Source organism: Camelus dromedarius, chromosome 17 (assembly GCF_036321535.1).
Source record: "Camelus dromedarius isolate mCamDro1 chromosome 17, mCamDro1.pat, whole genome shotgun sequence".
Lineage (NCBI taxonomy): Eukaryota > Metazoa > Chordata > Mammalia > Artiodactyla > Camelidae > Camelus > Camelus dromedarius.
In genome coordinates, this window is record NC_087452.1 from 2,393,542 (window position 1) to 2,413,472 (window position 19,931).

A 19,931-nucleotide genomic window follows, 5' to 3' on the forward strand; every position below is an offset into this window, starting at 1 on the left:
CCAGGGTGCTTTGGCTGTGCCTCTAAGAGGCACAAAGCAAGCACAGAATCCTGCGACCATCTGGCCCTCCTTGGGCCTGGAATCTGGTGTCCCCGACGTGGTGCAGTTCGGGAACACCCAGTGAAGAAGCACGTTTGGTAGTGTGTGCCGGGGATTACAGAGGGAAAGCTACCCACAGGACTCGAACGCAGAATGGAGGCTGCGGGGGTGAGAGCTGGGAGGGGCTGCAGCTTCCCCTGCAACGTGTGATTTCTCACCCCCAAAAGCCAGACGGGAAACAAATACCAAAACGGTCAACAGCGGCCGGTTCTGATGGTAGGAATACAGGTGTTCATTTTATTATCCTCCGTTCCTCTGTGTATCATTCTAACTTCTAAATAAAAGAACCTCCTGTCGAACACCGGATGTAACTTAGAGAGGGCTGCTGGGCCCTCATCCTCCAGGAAAGTAAACTGAGGTCAAAGGGAAGAGGGGGTGGGTTTAGGGCCCCTCTGAGGGCCAGGGCCAGGACCCAGGTGTTCCAAGCCCAAACCTGGACACTTTCTGCTGTTCGAGTCACCTCGTGGCCCCACAGAAGTGCTGTCTCCACACCCGCGGCTCTGGAAAAAGCCGGCAGCTGCCCCAGAGATGGAGGCTGCCTCTCCCGGGGCTGGGAAGGGAAGAGCTGGCCACGTGTGCAGTTCTGGAATGCCTCTGCCTCCAGGATCTTGAGGAGCACCTTCTTTGTGCAGGGAGGACGGGCCATTCTTTACACACATGATGGTTAATTGCCTGGCACCCCGAGCCCTGCAGAGAGACAGAGCAGGAGGAGGAGGGGACAGCAGGCGGGAGCACCTCACGTCTGGCCAACACTGACACAGCCAGAGGCGGCTGGCCCGAGACCCAGCAAGGGCGGCTGCCTCAGCCTAGACTTGAAGCTGTCAGGCAGGAGGAGCTCTCTCTAACTTGCAGGCGGGTCAGCCTTTTGTTCTATCGAGGCCTCAGCTGATGCGACGGGGCCACCCGCACGTGGCAGGCCATCTGCTTTACTCAAAGTCCAACAATCTGAACGGGAATCGCATTCAGAAACACCCTCAGACGCACCCAGGATAATGTCTGAGTAACTGGGCACCTCATGGTCCAGCCAAGGCAACACATAAAATTCACCATCTCACTCCCTCAGGACACTGTTTTTAATAAAAGAACAGTCTCTGGATACCTCTCGGTTGTCCCCAGTTTGAATGAACCACCACTCCTCACAAAGGGTGCGTGCTGCCAGCGTGCACACCTGCTGTTCCGTGCATCTCGGCGGGCGGTCAGCACGTCGGCCCCCCTCCCGCTCACCCCCAGGCCCACATGAGGAGCTCTGAGAGTTCTCCCCAGCCCCTGGGGCACTTGGTGATGGCGGCACGGCCTCACTCGCTGCCAGCAGCTGGGGGAAGGCGAAGGCCTGAGACAGCAGGGTGCTGCCACTCACCAGCTGTGTGCCCCTGAGCAAACACGCCAGCCTCTCGGGGCCTGTTTCCTCATCTGCACAACGGGAATAAAAATGGAATGCTGTGAAGGGTTGAGTGGAGTAGACAGGATACGGACGCAAAGCTCTAATTGCAGGGCTGCGCACAGGAAGCAGCTCAGGTGCAGGCCCAGGAAACAGGAAGGGTGCCCAAAAGAGGGCCCCGCGGTGCTGGGTGAGAGTCTGATCACAACAACTTTGCTTTTTAAAGGAAGGAGAGCATATAGGTCCTTCTAGATTGTCACCATTGTGCCTGACCTGTCCATCCACTTCCCTGAACGAAGCCTGACCCTGATCCCTGAGGTCACGCCCCGCCCCTGACTGCAGACATCCTCAGAGCCACCAGCAAAGATTCAGGCCCAAGCCCATGTGTCCCCCTGCTGGAGGGGTTCAGACCTGGCATGTGTCCCTGCAGACTTGCCTGGGGCTCCGGGGCTGGAACCATCAGCCTGCTCCCCCAGGGGCCCACCCGGCCGAGGCTGAGACCTAAGGACTGAGACCAGGCCCACCATGCACTCTGGGGGCATTCAGCTTCACGAGTTGCAGAACAAGGTTCCTGTTTTATTTAAACTCCTTTGGGTGGAATTTCCTGTCACCTATGGTCGGAAGAGACGAGACAAGTGAAATTTCATCCAAACGCTTTCATTTATTGCATGCTCATCATGTGTATCACAAATATTTCATTTGCCCCCAACAGTCCTATCAAAACTTGTATTGGATACAGGAGGGAAGCCCTGCATGGATGTTAGGTAACACGCCCAAGGTTATGTCTCTGGAAAACCAGGTCAGCCGGGCTGGCTCTAGACCCCTGGTCCAGACACGGCCCCGCCCTCCCCCTTGTGCTAAAGGCACCCAGACCGTTCAAAACAGAGCCAAGGCCTCCCCAGACCTGGGCTGTCCACAGGGGGGGCCAGACCCCAGCAGCAGAAGTCTCCCCTCCTCCCCCATCACCCCCTGCCCCACATGCATCCTTAATGCTACTTCTTAACATGTCATCGGCTTTCCTAAAACACTCCTGAAGGGACCCAGGTAAAGCAGCCATGGATGAGAAGGGCGGGCACGTCTCCCTGTGCGTCCAGGACCGGGCTGGCTCTAGCCTGCCTCCTGGTTGTGAACGTGGCTCTGCCGCTAGCTGGCCGTGAGGCTCTGGCCGTGGCTCCCCACGGCTCCCATTCATGCAGTGGGGAGTCATGCTTGCCAAGAAGGTATTTGTTTTGGGGACTTAGTGGGGAATCACATGCAAAACAGGCAAAGGAATTACCAGGAAAAGCTGATTCTGCCATTTGGTTCCCTCTGCCACCCCCACCTGCAACATTCAAAGTCCCTGCCTCTGGCCGCCCACGGGGGCGGCTGCCTGGACACCGGCTCATCCGCCAGCCCATCCCCACTTCTGGGCCCCTGTCTCTCCCCATCTGTTACATCCGAGTAACCCTTGTATCTTTCTTATTTTTTACTTTCAAGTGGATTCTTCTTTATTGAAAAGGTACTTTAAAAGGAAACCTTATATCACTAGTGTAAAAACTATAAAAAAAATGAATCAAAACAATGTTACTAGATTGGGGGGAGGGGGAGACACTGCTGCTGGCAAAGGAAACAGGCAGGTACCATAGGGTGTTAAGGAAACTAGAATGTGGGTGCAGGGGCTCGGGGAGGGGGGTTGGTGGCTCATGGGGATGGACTTTCAGTTTGGGAAGATGAAAAGGTTCTGCAGATGGATGGTGGTGATGGTTACACAACAGTGTGAGTGAGCTTAATGCTACTGAACTGGATGCTTAAAAATGCTGAAGTTGGTTAATTTTATGATCTGCAGATTTTAACAAAAAAGGTTTTTAAAAGAAAAAATAGTAAACAACATATCGGCATTTGAGGGTCTCTAGCAGGCTGGCTGTGGGCTTTGAAATTCCTACTGTCACACACTGGCTGTGTCTGGCGCTCTGGGAGCCTCGCCCCACTCCTCACAAGCAGGGGGGCGGGGAACCCGGGGACGTGGAGGGTCAGGCCCGAAAGCGACAGTGGGAAATGGAGAAGTGACGGTTGTGCAAAGAAAGGGTGGGTGGGGGCAGAGGCAGGGCCTGCAGAGCGGAAGCCACCTCGAGGGGCAGAGCGGGGACCCGCAAAGGAAGCAGGAAGAACCCCCCACCCCAGGCAGGCCCACTCAGTGAACACACACTTTGTGGCCTCCCTCTGCGGGCATGCGGTGCGTGGGGGCTGAGCGAGGCCCCAGCAGCCCCGCGGGACCTGGGAGGCAGGCAGCCGGCAGGCCGGGGTGCCGAGCGGAAAGCCAGGCCCAGGCTAACCTGCCAGCTCGGAGCCCACAGCCCCTTCCCGTCTTCCGCCTGCGGCCCAGTCCCTGCCGACCTCTCCCACCTCACCTCCAGCCAACCCTCCCCCGGCACACGCGCCTCCTCGGCTCCCACGAACTGGCGGGCCCTGCTCGGCCTGCTCAGCCCCAGCGAGGCTTCTCCTGACCGCACTGTCCACCCAGCAGCCCTGTCCCCGCACGCCGCTGTCCCAGACTCACTGTCACATGAAATGCAGCCACTCACTTCATCTCGGTTTATTACTCAACTCCCGCAGCAAACCCGAGCTCTAGGAACACGGGGCCTCATCGACTCGCTCAAGCCCCAGGACCCGGCTCACCAGAAGAGTCACAGGTATCCACTGCCAGCTGAGTCCCCAGCCCTCACCTGTGAGCCACCTGTGTTGATCAGGGCTTGTCTTGGGGCACCAGGCAGGACCCAGCTCTGCCTTGGCACTGCGGGGGCTTTGGTGTCTCTGCTCAAATCTCTAATGGCCAGAAATCGTGCCCAATAGGACCCCTGGCTGAGATGCCCACTGCCTGAGGCCCAGGGCGGAAGGAGGGAGGAGAGGGGTGGGGTAGGGTACACAGGGCCCCCCACGGGGTGTCAGGGACAGCACTGCACACGGGTAGGAAGACCAAATGAAGGGGGTGCAGAATGGTGCAGCTCTGGTTTAATTGAAGCCACTCTTTAGGTTATCCCTCCACGTTGCAAGTTTTTAATCTGCATTTCAGAGCCTGAATCTCCAGTTTCCCTCAGGTCCTGCTGCCTCACCTGTCCAGATTCCAGAATGTGCCCAGCCTCTGGCCCCACAGGCTCTGAGCAGAAGGCAGCGGGGCCGGAGGGGGTCCGACCCTGCTCAGTGTGCAGAGGAGTTCCGAGGCCCCAGAGGAAACCCTTCACCTCACCCCTCCTCCCCAGCCTCACTTGGCCAAGGGCTGCAGGGTGATCGGGGACAGGTAGGGGGACCCTGTGATGCGCATGGCTTCAGACCTCCCCCAGTCATGGTCTGCAAGTACAGAGGGACTGTGGGGTGAACTGAGCTGCCTGGCACTCAGCACACACGCCGAGGCTGAGCCCCGCCGTGCCCCTGGGGGCCTGGGGAGCAGACAGGGCTCCCACTTGCCTCCCCGAGAATCTTTATACCTTTGACGGAGAGGCACCAGGGCCGCGGTGAGGGGGTCACCCTGATTCAGGACCAAGCCTGGCCAACGCATCAGGCAGCTCCACGGTGCCCCGGGGGGACTTTCAGGCCCAGGAGAGGAGGATGAGGCTTCAGGCTCCGCTCGGCACAGTGGGGCCTGCGGACGCCCTGCCAGATGCCCTTCACCAGGCAGGCCCGCCCTCCCCCACCCAGCTGGGGGCCGCCGCTCACAGTTCACACCCACCACCTTCCTCACCCAAAGACTTGGGCCAACAGGGAGCTTCACCCAGAGGCCTGGGAGCCCCCCACTCCGAGGCAGCCAGTGGCTGGCTGACAGTGGGTGAAAAAATTCCAAAGCTTGTTCAGCGGCTTCTCAAGGGAGGGCAACCTGCAGTGCAATTCCTTGCCCGGGGTCACGAGGGTCAGTCCAGGGCTAGACTCTCTGCCACCACATCCTGGCTCCCCCCCCCTTCCCAGCAGAGCACCCTCTCACTAACCCCCGGCAACCAAACCCAGTCTCAGGCTCTACTTCTGGGAAGCAACCTACGACACTGAGTTTCTCCAAGACAGAGAATCCGGAACACCCTGGACTTCAACTCAGGGCGAAGCCTAAACAGACGACAGGACATCCACCCAGCAGGACGGCGCTCAGACGCCGAAGAAACCCGAAGATCACGCAGCAAGAGAGAGAAGCAGCCGGGCCTCCACGTGCACTGGCGGTTGGCAGAGAAGGAGTTTACCAACTGGCCGAAAGGCCAGGTTTGAGCTTCGAGGGGCAAAATAAGTGAGCAAAAGTAAAACAAAATGGTGACCGGCCGTGTTAGGGTCAAAGGGTCATGGTACTTCTCTTTCCTTCCTTCCGCCATCTCTACAGTGCCCTTTAGTACGCAAAGGGCACGTTAAAGAGAAACTACCGAAAGACGGAGCACGTTCAATAACAAAGTATCAGAAAGGAACCGGGAACTTGTCACACAAGCAGCAATGCCGGGTGTGAGAGGCGGGGCTGGCTCAGGCCCGGCACAGGAGCCAGAGGCCGCGGCCCCTGGGGGAGGCGGGGAGCAGGGCACAGGCGGCTCCGGCCCTCCGCAGGCTTGTGCTCAACTCGAGACCATCACTCCGCACAGCGTCCCACCCTACACTTCCGCTCTGAGGCTCAGGCTGAAACGTGGGTAGCTTTGACTAGAGGGCCTCTGTCCTTAAAACTGCCCGATTATTTGGTGCCGTAAAATCGAGAAACAGGAAAAGTAAACATAAAGCCACTGGCTCAGGCATGCAGTGATGCCAGTAAACTGGGAGCTTAGCTGCCAATTCAAGGGATGAGCAAAAATTCCTCCCAGGTCCAGGAGGGGTTTAATTTTCTGTTCTTCACCTCCCAGTCTTAACAATGAACTTGGGAGAAGAGGCTGTCTTCCTCCCAGGTGTATGTGACTGCAGAGACAGAGCCGTCTGCACACCCACTCTTAAACCCTCCAGAGGAGGCTCTTCAAAAAACTAAAGCAATACATGACTGAGCCAGGAACGGCCTACCAAAAATACAGAGCACGCTTCCAATGCTTGATTGACAGAAGATTCTCCTGTGAAGTTAAAGGGGAAATCACAACCGCCAAACACCTCCTCCGAGACACTTAAGGTAAGCATCACACGTTTGCAGAAACAAAAAAAAACAAAGAAAAAACTGGATCAAATTTAAAGCAAGTTATAAGGTACTTAGCACTCCTCTGCTGCATCAGAGATTAGGCATGTTTTTCCCCTTCCTCCTAGGAAGCTGTTCAAGTAAATTAAAATCCATCAGCTCTTCTCAGAAAAGAAAATGCACTTAGAAAAAAAGGAAAAAAGGCTGTTACTTCAAGAAAAAAAAAAAGCCAGCTTTAGAATCTCAGAGGAAGTAGCATACAAATCCATCCACAGGGGGCCATCTAAAGCCAGCTGCTCAACAGCCAGCTTCCTTCCTTGCCCTCATGGTACCAAAGAACAGACCACTCCAACCAGAGAAGGAACACGATCCTCTGCAAAGTACCAACTAACAGCTGATGTCCTCGCACCAGACAGGGCCCTGGACAGTGATACAGAAAACTTAAAGCAACAATCAGCCTCTGACATCAAACCAGAAAAAATATGACCCTTCAGATGCTGAAGGCACTAAATCCAAAATACATTGGGAAGAAAGTAAAAACAAGACACTAATGGACTTATCTACAAAACAGAAACAGGCTCACAGACATAGTAAACAAACATGGTTACTAGGGGGAAAAGGGGGCTGGGAAGGGATAAACTGGGAGTTCCAGATTTGCAAATACTAACTACTATATATAAAATAGGTAAACAACAAGTTCATACTGTATAGGACAGGAAACCATAGTCAACATCTTGTAGTAACCTACAATGAAAAAGAATGTGAAAACGAATATATGTACGTACATGCATGACTGGGACATTATGCTGTACACCAGAGATTCACACATTGCGAACTGACTATACTTCAATTAAAAAAAAAAGTGCCTTTGGCTGACACGGCCTGTCCGTGTTTCAGGAGGTGGTCTTAGGGGAAAAAAAAAACCAGGTGCTTGCAGTGCAAGCAAGGAAGAATGTGGCCTGAGCTCCAGGTACCAGGCTGCCTCTGTGCACAGGTTACTATCCTGACACACTGAACGCACGCTCGGTTCTCTGTAATGTGGTCACACCTTGCTAAACGCTAACCAGCCTTGAAACAGGGAACAAAAGGGAGGAGTAAGGGTGTAGCGTGCGTGGGGGGAGGACCCCTCCTTTTCACCTCTAAGGCGGGGGCGGTGAGTGGTGGCAGGGCCTCGACACACCCGGCACTGCCTCCGCCCTGCTGGGAGGGAACCTGCTGGGTGCGAGGCCCAGAGGCCGCTTCTTCTCCGTCCAAAGGATGGCGGGGCTGGACCACATCTCCCTGTCCAGCTACCTTGGGAAGTGGGGGTGGGGGAACCCCTAGTTTCACTAGTTCCTGGAGGTCCCAGATCACAGCCCCCACAATGGGTGTAGAATTCCTGAGTTCTTCCAGGACACCAGGAATCGCGGCAACCTGGGGTGAGTCACCAACCACTACCTTGCATCTCTCGTCTGTAAAACGGGTTTCTCATCTGTTAAAAACCTAGACTTTCCTCTGAAAGACCTTTCATCAAAGGCTTGCGTTTCTCCCAAAGACGCTCAGCCGTATGACTGGACTCCCACACACACCTTCCCCGCTTCTCCCCACGCCCAGCTCCCACACCAGTCCGGCGCCACGGATGAGTCCCCGACACCAGGCACGTTCGAGAATGCAGCGTCTCCAGCCTGCGGCTCTGCAGGGCCCTGACCGCCTCTCCCGGAGCCTGGACTGGGAAGGCGGTGAGACCACGCGGGGCCGCACGCAGGGCCCAGCAGCTCCGGGGCGACCCTCTCCCTCCCGCAGAAGATCCTCCCTGAAGACCGGGGCCAGGCAGGCCCTCCGCCGAGTCCTGCGGGCCGATGGGCCCCCTCTGCCCTCTGCCCTCTGCCCTCTGCCCGCCTGCGCGCCCACCGGCAGGCTCCCCTCCCGCCGGAGCGCCGCGGAGGCCCCGGCGGCGCCATGCGCAGTGAGGGCGACCCGCGCGCACGCCGCCCGGTCACGCGCGACCAGCCGCCCCGGCCGCGGCCCCCTGGCCGCCAACCCGGCGCCCGGAAGCGCGCGCCGGCGCACCTGCTGCGCGCCGGCCTGTCGGGGACGCGCGGCTCCCAGCCTACCCGCGCCGGCCCGGCCTGAAGGCCGCGCACCGCAGGCCCCGCCAGACCCGCCCTGGCCGTGCCCGGCCTCCTCCCCGCGCCCGCGCACCTGCGGCGCGCCCGAGGCCCGCCTCCCGCCCCGGCCCGGCGCCTCACCAGCGGTAGCAGCCCTCCGAGGCCTCCAGCGTGAAGTTCACACGCGTAGCCCGCGTGAAGGGCAGCAGCACTTTGGGGATGTTGAGCTTGGCCGCCGGCGCGCTGGGGCCCAGCGCCAGCAGCCCCCAGAGCGCGAGCAGCAGTGGCCGCAGCCCCCGGCCCCGCGCTGCCATCCTCGCCGCGCTTCACCTCTCGCGACCCGGCGCTCGGCCGCCCGCGCGCTCCCCCTCGCGCCCTTCGTCCCCGCCCGCGCGCGCCCGGCCGGCAGGTGATAAGCGCGGGAGGGGGGAGGGGGCGGGGCGAGGGCCGCGGCCTCGGGCCACTTCCTGGCCCCCCGCGAGGCCCGAGCGCGGGAACTGAGGGGGCTGGGCTCGCGGCGACCCCACCCCCCGGCCCCGGGGCCCCGCGGGGCGGAGGGAGGGGCTGGGGCGCGCGCTCGAGCCCCCGTGGGCGGGGAAGCAGGGGTGGAGCGCGCGCCCGCAGGGCATCCCTAGGACACGCGGGAAGCCCGGTACGGCTTTCTGGCCTCCACACTCGTACCCCGCGGTTTGGTTTCAGACTCTCCGGCGGCACTGCCCCCGGATATGCAGCCTCTCAGCCACCCCACAGTCGTTCATTCAGCCCTGCTCTGCGCCTCCTGCGAATGAGCCCGGCCAGGGCCCAACAAACGAGTCTACTAGGCGCCCAAGACCTTAAGCAGGGGAGTCAACGCACAGAGGGACAGGCACCCAGCAAACCTGGAAGGCGGAGCGCCGATGCCCCGGCCCAGGATTTCCAGAAGAGGGGCCCAAGCGACCTGCTGAAGCACTGAGGGCCCCGTGGGTGCTTCCTCCTCCCATCCTTGCCTGGGAGGCGTCTAGATCCCCAGTTGTCCAGGAGGAAACACGGCGAGTTGGCCTGAAGACCACTCGGCCACGAAGGGCGACACTGGGGCTCTCCGATCCCAAAGCCCTTGTTCTCTGCACGGCACCCACTGTCTTCCGGAAGCCATAGGGAGGTTACCCGAAGGGCAGACTTAGGGCTCCAACGCTGCCAGAGCGCACACTGCCCTCGCCCCCGAGAGAACGTTCGGCACCACTGAATGCTGCGCGCGCAAATCTTGGCTCTTAAATTCAGCCTACAGGTTGTGCTCTCGGGTCTGCAGTTGTCTTTGTCATGAATTACACGAGGGGGTGGGCTCGGCGGGTACCTGGTGCACCAGTGCCCTTAAAATGTTAGTCTGCTGGGTGGAGGGACCGGCCTAGCGAGAGGGAAACCGGCGGGGTCAAGGCTAGAGCCCCAGCCCGTGGGAAGGGTCCCGGAAGTGCACCCCGAATTGTAACCGTGGAGGCACGTTGATGCTCGCGCGTGAGAGGAGGGAGAAGCTGAATTTCAGCCCGGCTGGGAGAGGCTTCTTGAAGGAGGTGGCCCCTGGGCTGAGCAGAGACACCTCAGTGGGCTTCAGAGAGGCCCAGGTGGTCTGAGCCTGCCTCTCAAGAGTCATGGGGCTTTTGGATGGTGATGAAGGGTGTCGGGACGTCACCCTCAAAGCCTGAAGGCCCCAGACCAGGGGAAATCGCTAGAGGTCTCCGCGCTGGGCTCTCCCCTGTGTGGAACCAGGTGCGCCGACAGGAACATTCCAATGGGTTCTCCAGTCCAAAGAAAGGAGAGCTGTGCAGAGAAAGCAGCCCAGAGGGGGGTCTGTGAGGAGGGCTTCCTGCTCCTGGGGGCGTGTTCTACTGACTCATTTTTAGTAAAGAATAGATGGTTTAAGCTAAAAAAGACTTAAAAGGGAGCATAGTAAAAGTGACTCCCCCTTACTGTCCCCTCACTCAATACTCTTCCCATAGGCAACCAGTGTTTCCTGCTTAAGTGTACTTCCAGAGAGATTTCACACCTGTGCAGGCAAATGTGTGGTGTGGTGTGTGTGTGTGTGTGTGTGTGTGTGTGTACACTTAAAAATCATGGTATAACTCACGTTCCAATTCTGCCCGCTTCATCCGGCAGAGCGGGCGCCCTACCCAGCAGACAAGCAAATACAAGGGGCCAGGCAGGGTGTCAGGGGTCTGAAGCTCTCTGGCCCACTGGGGTTGTGAGTTCCTACAGACCCAGCTTTCCATATCTTCTGATGATTGAGGAGAAATCGGTAACGTGGGTTTGTAGGTGAAACATCTCGGTTGTAAACGAATGCAATTAATTTATTAAAACACACACCCACACTCTGGAACATTCACCCCACAGACGTGGAAACTTACATTTGCACAAAAGCTGATACATAAAATGTTCAAAGCAGCTTTATTCATAGTAACCCCAAACTGGAAAGAACGCAGAGATCTTCGACGGGTGCTGGTCAAACAGCCTTGGTCCATCCACACAGGATGCTACCCAGCAAGAAAGGAACAAACTACTGACACTCAGCAACTCGAGTCTGCAAGAAATTGTGCTGAGTGTGTGTGTGTGGGGGGGAGCCAATCGCCTAAGGTTACACATCGCATAATTCCGTTTATATATATTCTTGCAATGGCAAAATTACAGAAACGGAGAACAGGTGAGTGACTGACAGGGGTGCGGCCAGACCGGGTGGGGGTGGGGGGTCTTGTGGCTGAAAAAGGACAACACGTGAAACCCCTGTGGGGCTGGAAGGTTAGTGTCTGTGCTAACGTCCTCGCTGCAGTGTTGCCATACGGTTCTGCAGGAAGTCGCCATGGGGGGACTGGAAAGACTGTGTATGGCGTCTCTCTGTATTATTCCTTTAAAGTGTGTGTGAAGTTCCAATCGTCTACGAGACAGTAGGTGGGGGAGAAATAGCTCAGCGGCAGAGCGCATGCTCAGCATGCACAAGGTCCTGGGTTCAATCCCCAGTGCCTCCATTAAAAATACATACATATTAAAAAAATATTTAAATAAGTTTAATTACACAAACAAAAAAGGAAACACAGAAACAGAGCTAACAAGTAATCTGGGTAGGCCCAGCTTGCTGGCCGCCGGTGTGCTTAATTTAAGGTAGTAAGGAAATTTCCCCAGCAGAGAACCACCCATGGGAAGCAACAAAATGGTAGATAGGACATTTCCTCACTTGAGATTTTCCCCTTTATGTTGTCCTTAACCCCGCCCCCTCCCCCATTTTCAGTTGCCCGCCATCCTGGTAAGGGGCCGTGTCTGGGACCCAGGGTCGAAGCGGAGCCCGCCTTCCCTGTGCGCTCTGTTTCCACCCTCCTGTGCCCCCTTCTCTGGGTATCAAGCTCTTTGTCTGAGATTCAAGGAGACAGTGGGCCGTGACCTGAGCAGGCCGTGCCGCCCCAGACCCAGAGCCCCTCTGGGTGGCAGGGAGCCCAGATCTGTCTACCTGATAAATAAACACGGCGGGGAAACGACTTCTGTTGGCGCCCTCCACACGTCTCATTTCCTAAGGCTCTGAAAAACCTTACAGTATCTGGCTCCCACCTGTACTGCGAGTTCCTGTCTGTCTTTAAATCAAAGTATTTAAGAAGGAAACTCTGTCACCTCTGTAAATAGAAAACCAGTATCAGCTGCCGAAATAGAAGTAGCCGTAAAATAAACACGATGAGACGAAGGGATGCCATTAAGTTCCAGCAGGCGCTGCTTCCCGCCGAAGGCTCAGAGCTCGCGCCTGCAGTGGGTCGCTGTTCCACAGGGAGACGGCCGAGCACCAGACCCCTCGCACCTGCTCAAACAAACATGGTCACAACCTTCTTATTTCTCGTCCGCTGTTCTTCCTGTACAAGCTCTTCCCCTTGTCTCCCCTATTAAGTCTTTAGCTATTAAGAGGTTCACATTTTTCTGTGAACCCCATGTACATACATGAATAAAACTGTCCTTTTCCTTGCTAATCTGCCCTTTCTTGGTTTAATTCACAGGCTCCAAACACTAAACCTAACAGGGCGGACCGCCGACATCCTCCCCGCCATTGGTGCTGCCTGTCCGTCCATTACGTGAGCGACCCAGGAGGTGTGCAGTGGTACTGTGGTTTTCATCCACATTTCCTTGGAGGCTGACGATGCTGGACATCTTCCCATGTCTTTATTGGCCATTTGTATATCTTCTTCACAAAAACGACTCTTCAGGTCCTTTGCCCATTTTTTAATTGGGTTACTTGTCTTTTGTTGTAATCCAACCACTTAAAAAAAATGAAATATTGGAAAGAATGCTTAGAATTGTGCCCAGTACGTGTTAAAGACTCAAAAAGAGAAACAGGAAGTAGAAGACATCAGAGGACGTCCCCCAACCCCGCTCCGCGGGAAGGGCAGACGCTGTTTCATGAAGCTCCTGTTTCACTCATACAAATACATGTGAGCTGGGTTGCAGGTGAACTGTGTTTCTTACTGGGGATTGTGCTCAGAAAAGTTCAAGTCCCGCATTCTAAGGAATGGACTTAGACGTGATCTGCTAGGTCACAGAAGACACAGGTTTACTCAGCACAGATCCAAGATCCCTCCCCATGACTCCGAAACCCCCCCCAGAACCCTCTAAAACCACTTTTTCCCGTAGGTTTGCAACAACGCCCTTTGACCCTGAAAACTAACCTATGGGTTGAGGCTATTTAAGGTCTATATCAGCCCTTTTCGTGTGAATATTCACATTCTACTGCAGAGAAATCAAAGCGCTGCTTCTGAGCTCACTGGAAGTGGTGAAGTAAAAATGGTTTCCACACCTTCTACCTTTCAAACCTAAAAAACACACAAACAAATGAACAGAAACAAAAAGTTCTGAAACACATCTGGTCTCAACGATTTCCAACAAGGGCCTGCAGGCATCTCATCCAAAAAGCTCCCCGGATTGGCTGAAGCAATTTACACTTCCACCAGCAGCATGAGAGCTCGTTTCCTCCACCTTCGCTCAGACTTGATACAGGAAAGTTGTGCTGATCTGATCCGTGAGAAAAGACAGCGTGTTGCTGTTTTAATATGCATTTCCCTGGTTATTGAAAAGGGTGCACAGATCCTCTCACGTGGGTTGGCCATTTGGATTTTCTCTTCTGGGAACTGTTCATTGATCTGTGACTCTTTTCGGACTTATTTCTTCAGCTCTCCACAGACGGACTCGAACACCATATTCCAGTAATTCTAATTTTCAGCTGGTGGAGAGTTTGGATTCATTCTCACCCAACTTATCTTTTTTCCCGAGATAATAATGGTAGAAGAGGAACTAAGGAGTCTCAAATAAGGGTGCTCTCTGCTGTCGGGGCCCAGGGCAGGCCGCCCTCAAATATGCCTCAGTGGCATATTGGTTATTTTGAATTAAAGTTACTTAAGGAATAGCTGACACAGAGGGACACTCTGACCCTCCTCCCTGTCTCCCCGAGAGCAAGACATAAATCTCTCAGGAGGCAGGACACCCTTACTGCCAGAAACAGGGTGTTCAGGGCCAAGAGTCTGTATAATCAAACCTGCTACTTCTGTAACTTACCACCCCAAACCCAAACTCCGTTTAGATTCTTCCCTAATTAAGCACCCAAAGCCTCAGCTCCTCTGTCCTGTCAGTTCCTCACAAATTTACCATTTCTTTATCCAAAAAATATAAAAGCTGCCTCTTTTGGCCACTTCTTAGGTCCCATTTCTATGAGACCTCCTGGAGTACGAATTAAAATTTGCTTCTTTTTCTCCTGTTCATGTGCCTTGTGTTGACTTTATTGTTAGCCCAGCCACAGGAACGCTGAGGGGGAGAGGGGAAACTTCCCCTCCCGGACACTGCCTTTCTCAGTACTGTAAGAAGTGTTCAGGGCCTATGGGGTAAAAATGGCAGAAAAGACACCGCCCCCCAATTAATTAAATTTTGAGCTCATTTAAGTTTCTAATGGATGCAAAACGTCAGAACCTAAATTATCCGGTCAAGCCAGGTTGTGACTTAAGGGACACTCCAGTTTACCACAGTCTAACTGTACCTTTATGATGTAAATGTTGTGATGTGGTCTGCAGTTCAGCTAAACACACCTGGCTGGTCTCTTACGTGATTAAACCTGCTCCACGGGCAGGCAGGGAGACTGGGGTGTCTCCTGGAGAGTCACCCACCTTCTGACAGGAGTCTCAGGTGGGGGACAGGCAACCTGAAGGCTACAGCAAGGTTGACAGAACAGCCATGGCTTCCCCTTCAGGGACCTTGAAGGAAAGTTTTGGAAAAACCTAAAGTTCCTCTTGATTCCTGTGTGGGCACGACTGTGTGTGAAATGAGTTTCCTAAAATGGATTTTGTTTCCTGCGTGTGAGTTTTATTTATGTGTAACATAAAGCTGGCAGGGAGTCACGATAGGGAGTGGCGGAGACTGTGGCAAACTGTAGAGGTTGCAAATCCTTCTTGTAAGAGATGGCCTCCACTCATCTCCAGCATATCACTGATTACCATGGGAACTCTGAGTCCAGTGTTGCCAGGGCTTCTGATTTTCCAAAAGAAATGACAAATCTAGATTTTATATAAAATACCCTGATTTTTAAATATTGGCAAACAATTCAAATTGAAGAAATCTGAGTAGGTGCTTTTGTCTCATGATGAGTCAGGGGCTCCTGGTGGAATTAATACTTGAATACAGGCTGTTCTAAGCACCGTCGTAAACATGCCACATGTGTTATTAACTGAATCTTTGTCCCAGATGTGTGCATTAGACGCTGTGAGGAACTCCATGTTATAAATGAACATGTAACTATGAAACAACGTAAATGTCCATTGACAGATGATTGGATAAAGAAGCTGTGGTATATGTATACAATGGAATACTATGCAGCCACAAAAAGGAATGAAATGATGCCATTTGCTGCAACATGGACAGACCTAGCGATGATCATGTTAAGTAAGTGAGACACAGAAATACAAATATCATGTGTCACTTACACTCCAGGCCTAGAGAGAGCACTTCAGGTCCCAGAATTTAAGGGGTTTGAGTTCTGTTTGTCACCTATACTTCTGAAGGACCACGTCTAAACTGAGGTTCCTCCTGCGGTTCGATAATGTGTTAGAATGGCTCACAGAACTCCAGGAAACAATCACTTACACCGCCAATTTATTAGAAAGGGTGTTATAAAGGATACAGAGGAAGAACCAGACAAAGTGATCCCGACCGTGAGGTCTGGGGGGGTCCTGTCCCCGTGGAGGTGGGTGTGCCATCCTCCTGGGACGTGGATGTGTTTGCCAACCTGGAACTATGTGAACCCCATCCTTTGGGGATTTTTATGCAAACTTCATTACATAGGCATGACTGACCATTAAGTCAATCCCCAGCCCCTTCCCTGCCCAGAGGTGAGAGGGAGGGGCTGAGAATTCCCAGATTCTAATCACAGCTTGGTCTTCCTGACAACCAGCCCCCATGCAGGAGTCCCCCAAGCATCAGGTCTTTAGACCAAAACACACTCCTAGCACCCAGGAAATTCCAAGGGATTTGAGAGCTCTGTGAGGAACTGGGGTCAGGAGCCAAACACTAGAACAAAAGATGCTCCTCCTTCTTCTATCACTTAGGAAACTGAAAGGGTTTGGGGAGCTCTGCGCCAGGAACTGAGGGCAGACGTCAGTATATACATTTTCTGTTATTTCAGAGCAGGTAAGTGAAACCAAGCCCATTTCACAGATCTGGAAACTGAGCAAGGCAAGTGGCTTCTCAAAAGGTCACATGACCACTTGGCGGGCAGAGTAAGAAGTAAAACCCAGTTCTCCTAACATCCAGGCCACTGCTAAAAGTATTCTCAATGACATATATATGTATTTTTAAATTAGAACTCACGTCCTGTTTTTGTTCTCACTCTGAGTGTGGTGTCCATGCAAACAGGAACTGGATCCATCTGTATTTCTTCTGCACTGATTAGTCGCACTCTGATTGTGCTCAGGTCGGCTCAGGGACACGCCCACGCAAGGGTATCAGTCATCCCCCAAAACTCAAAAGCGTGGCCAGGAGCTGTTGGGAAGTGTTCTGTTGTTCTCAAACGCCAGTTTCTGACCCCTGAGGTGGGATGAGATGCCTGCCTGCCCCAGAACTGGGTGTGTCTTTCAGCAAAAGTGGGCTGAGCTTGGAAGCCAAAGGGCCAGCATCCTGAGAAACTGGGACTTTAAAAATCAGGTTCTTTTCCTCCAGGGCAGGAGGAAGTCTGGCTCCAGGTGCACCTCAGCTTTTGACTTTTCACACGCCATTTTCACCTGGGATCTTTTCATCCTCAGAAAAAAAAAAAAAAAAAAGGCACTAGGTACAGCAAACGGGAAAGTGTTTTCAAGGGGCCCAAGCGCAGAGGGGAGGGCACAGCTCAGCGGTAAGAGCGTGTGCTTAGCATGCATGAGGTCCTGAGTTCAATCCCCAATATCTCCATTAAAAACAAACAAATAAACTTAATCCCCACCCCCAACAAAATGACCCAAGTGCACTCTCTTGTTACCGTTCCCACCTTACGGACACTGAGCACACTGAGACCTGGAGAGGCAGGGAGGGTGACACGCCCGTGGCCCCACGGAGCCTGACCTGGAGCCTGGCCCGGATGCACGCCGTTCCTGTGCTTGGGGGCTGGGACCCAGGTGAGGTCAGAACGCCCTCTCCACCTACCCGAGGGCAAGGGCACTTTGTTTGCTGACTTCATTATTCCTTTTCAGACACGTCACATTCCTGTGTAATGTCTCTTCACGGTCTTTAGACCAATGACCAGAAAATTACGACTCGGGAATAGTCATCATCTTTTAACGACACAGGATAGATTAGATAGAACGTGATCGCTCCTTGAAGAGTGTCTATTAAATCCTGGCTCGAACGTGTGAGAGGTTGTGACTGAGACAGCAGACAAGGAACTGTCGGACTTGGTCCCCAAGCACCTCCAGGGGCAGAGGGCTCATCACCATCCAAGCCAGCTGCTTCTCCTCTGCCCCACGTCAGCCCAAATGTGCCTTCCTGTACCTTCCCTCCATGCCCTGGCCTGAATTCTGCCCTGGGAGTACCCCTCAGGGTCTGACCTCCACCTCTCCCCCTCCGCTGCTCCCCTGCAAGCTTGACGCAGGCTTCGGGGGGAAGGGGAGACGCACAGACATCGCTGGGCTGGAGGGTCAAGGCCCAGACTCCAGAGCCTGACTGTCTGCACTCCAGGCCTGGCTCTTCCCCTCCTGGCTGCAGGGCCTGGACCACGTCATCCCAGCCTCCTCCCTGCCCTTGAGAGCTGATCGCACACCTTCCCTCCTTTCTGCCGGGCTCTTCAGAGCTGTATGAATCAGGGATCTCCAGAGAAACAGAGTAGGACCTGCAGGCGTGTGTACACACGTGTGTGCGTGTGTCTAAACACGGTTATTATCAGGAACAGCTTGCACAATCCCAATTTCTGCAGTCTGCAAGCTGGGGACAGAGGAGGGACGATGCTGCAGGCCAAGACCCAGGGACCCACGGGCTAAGTTCTGGTCCCAGGGCAGGAGAGGACCGAGGTGACGTCTCAGCTCGGCGGAGGATGACTTCAGGCAGACAAAGTTCCCTTTCATTCTCTGCAGGTCTTCAGCTGACTGGCCCACATCAGGGAGGGCAATTTACTTCTCCTAGTCCACCGATTCAAGTGCTAATCCCACCCACAAACAACACTGACCAAACGTCTGGGTGCCCCGAGGCCCAGTCGCTCGGACACGTAAAAATCAACCATCACAAGAGCTACTCACCTCCTCCAAGCCCTGCTCCCAGGTTTTGCTCACACTGGGAACGGCTGGCTTCACTCTCTTCAGCTCAGCAGATCCCCAAACTTCCCTCGTGACCTAGTTTTTTATTCACGGCTTCTTCAAAAGTGGACTGTTTGACTTTCAAATATTTCTGAGACTTTGTGGTTAGTTAGCTTTTTATTGTTACTTGTGGTAAAGATACGTCACAAGTATCATCTTCTTAACCACCTTTAAGTGCCCAGTTCAGGGGCACTAAGTCCACTCACACTGTTGTGCAGCCATCACCACCATCACCACCATCCGTCCCCAGAACGAACGACTGCATCTTCCAAACAGAAACTCTGTCCCCATCAAGCACTAACCCCCCCTCTCCCAGCCCCCGGCCCCCACCATCCTACTTTCTGTCTCTAGGAATTTGACTCCTCTAGGCACCACCTATAGGGAGAATTACACGTATGCATCTCTTTGGGACGGGCTTACTTTACTGAGCGTGGCGTCCTCAAGGTTCATCCGTGTTGCAGCAAGTGGCAGAGCTTCCTTCCTTTTACAGGCTGAACAGTATTCCGCTGCCTGGAGAGACTACATTTAGTTTATCCATCATCTGTTGCTGGACACCTGGGCTGCTTCCACCTTCTGGCTGCTGTGAACAGTACTACTGTGCACAGAGGTGGAAAAATACCTCTTTGAGACCTTGCTTTCAATTGTTTTGGGTACATGCCCAGAAGTGGACTTGCCAGGTCATATGGTAATTCTATGTTCTATTTTTTGAGGAACGGCCATCCTGTTTTTCACAGTGGCTGCACCATTTTACATTCCCACCAGCAATGCACGAAAGTTCCAATTTCTCTACGTCCTTGCCAACACTTGTTACTTTCTGAGCTTTTAAAAATAGTATCCATCCTAATGGGTGTGGAAAGTAGCTTATCTTTATTAACACCTAATTTAACATGATTTTTGAGAGTTCTTTTATAGTCCAGCATGTGGACTATATGCAGTGAATATTTCATGACTACTTGAAAAGAATGTGTGTTCTGCAAATGTTCGCTGTCATAGTCTATAAATATCAGTTAGGACAGTTTGTTGATAGTCTCGTTTAAATATTCTCTATCCTTACTGATGTTTCATTTACTTTTTCGTCTACTGAAACGAAGTGTTAAAATATTCAACATTATGAACAACGTCATGCTAATAAATTTGACAACCTAGATGAAACTAACAAATTCCTTGAAAATCACAAGTTACTGAAATGGACACAAAAAGAAATTTTAACATCTGAATGATCTTTAAACTGTTAAAAAAAAATTAAATTTGTAATTAAAAAAACTTTCCCACAGAGAAAAGCCCCGGTCAGAAAAGCTTCTCTGGGGCTGTCCTGCCAAACGTTCATGGTCAGAAAGGCTTCTCTGGGGCTGTCCTGCCAAACGTTCATGGTCAGAAAGGCTTCTCTGGGGCTGTCCTGCCAAACGTTCATGGTCAGAAAGGCTTCTCTGGGGCTGTCCTGCCAAACGTTCATGGTCAGAAAGGCTTCTCTGGGGCTGTCC

General features: G+C 53.6%; 1 protein-coding gene and 2 long non-coding RNA genes across 8 annotated transcripts in view; 1 reads left to right on the top strand and 2 right to left on the bottom strand.

Annotated features, from left to right (window-relative positions):
• The window catches only part of NUP210 (nucleoporin 210), an 87,437-nt gene extending 78,400 nt beyond the window's left edge, over positions 1 to 9,037 (bottom strand). For 2 of the 5 annotated variants that reach the window (XM_064496190.1, XM_064496188.1), the window contains exon 1: positions 8,798 to 9,035. In XM_064496190.1, the coding sequence (XP_064352260.1) occupies positions 8,798 to 8,970 (173 nt within the window). In that variant the 5' untranslated portion in view covers positions 8,971 to 9,035. Of the gene's footprint in view, positions 1 to 4,938; positions 5,060 to 8,797 lie in introns of those variants that run through there. The other 3 variants (XM_064496189.1, XM_064496191.1, XM_064496192.1) reach the window with 3 other exon arrangements.
• LOC116158305 (uncharacterized) lies at positions 7,731 to 14,404 on the top strand. Its single transcript, XR_004142629.2, has 2 exons — positions 7,731 to 7,987; positions 12,655 to 14,404. It is a non-coding gene; the product is annotated as an uncharacterized LOC116158305 (long non-coding RNA).
• On the bottom strand, positions 11,664 to 19,072 carry LOC135323323 (uncharacterized). 2 transcript variants are annotated; one of them, XR_010384751.1, is made up of 3 exons: positions 18,871 to 19,072; positions 13,321 to 16,927; positions 11,664 to 12,914 (listed from the first exon to the last, which is right to left on the bottom strand). It is a non-coding gene; the product is annotated as an uncharacterized LOC135323323 (long non-coding RNA). The 2 variants fall into 2 exon arrangements; XR_010384750.1 differs by having other exon boundaries at positions 11,664 to 16,927.
• Positions 19,073 to 19,931: the final 859 nt, after the last annotated feature.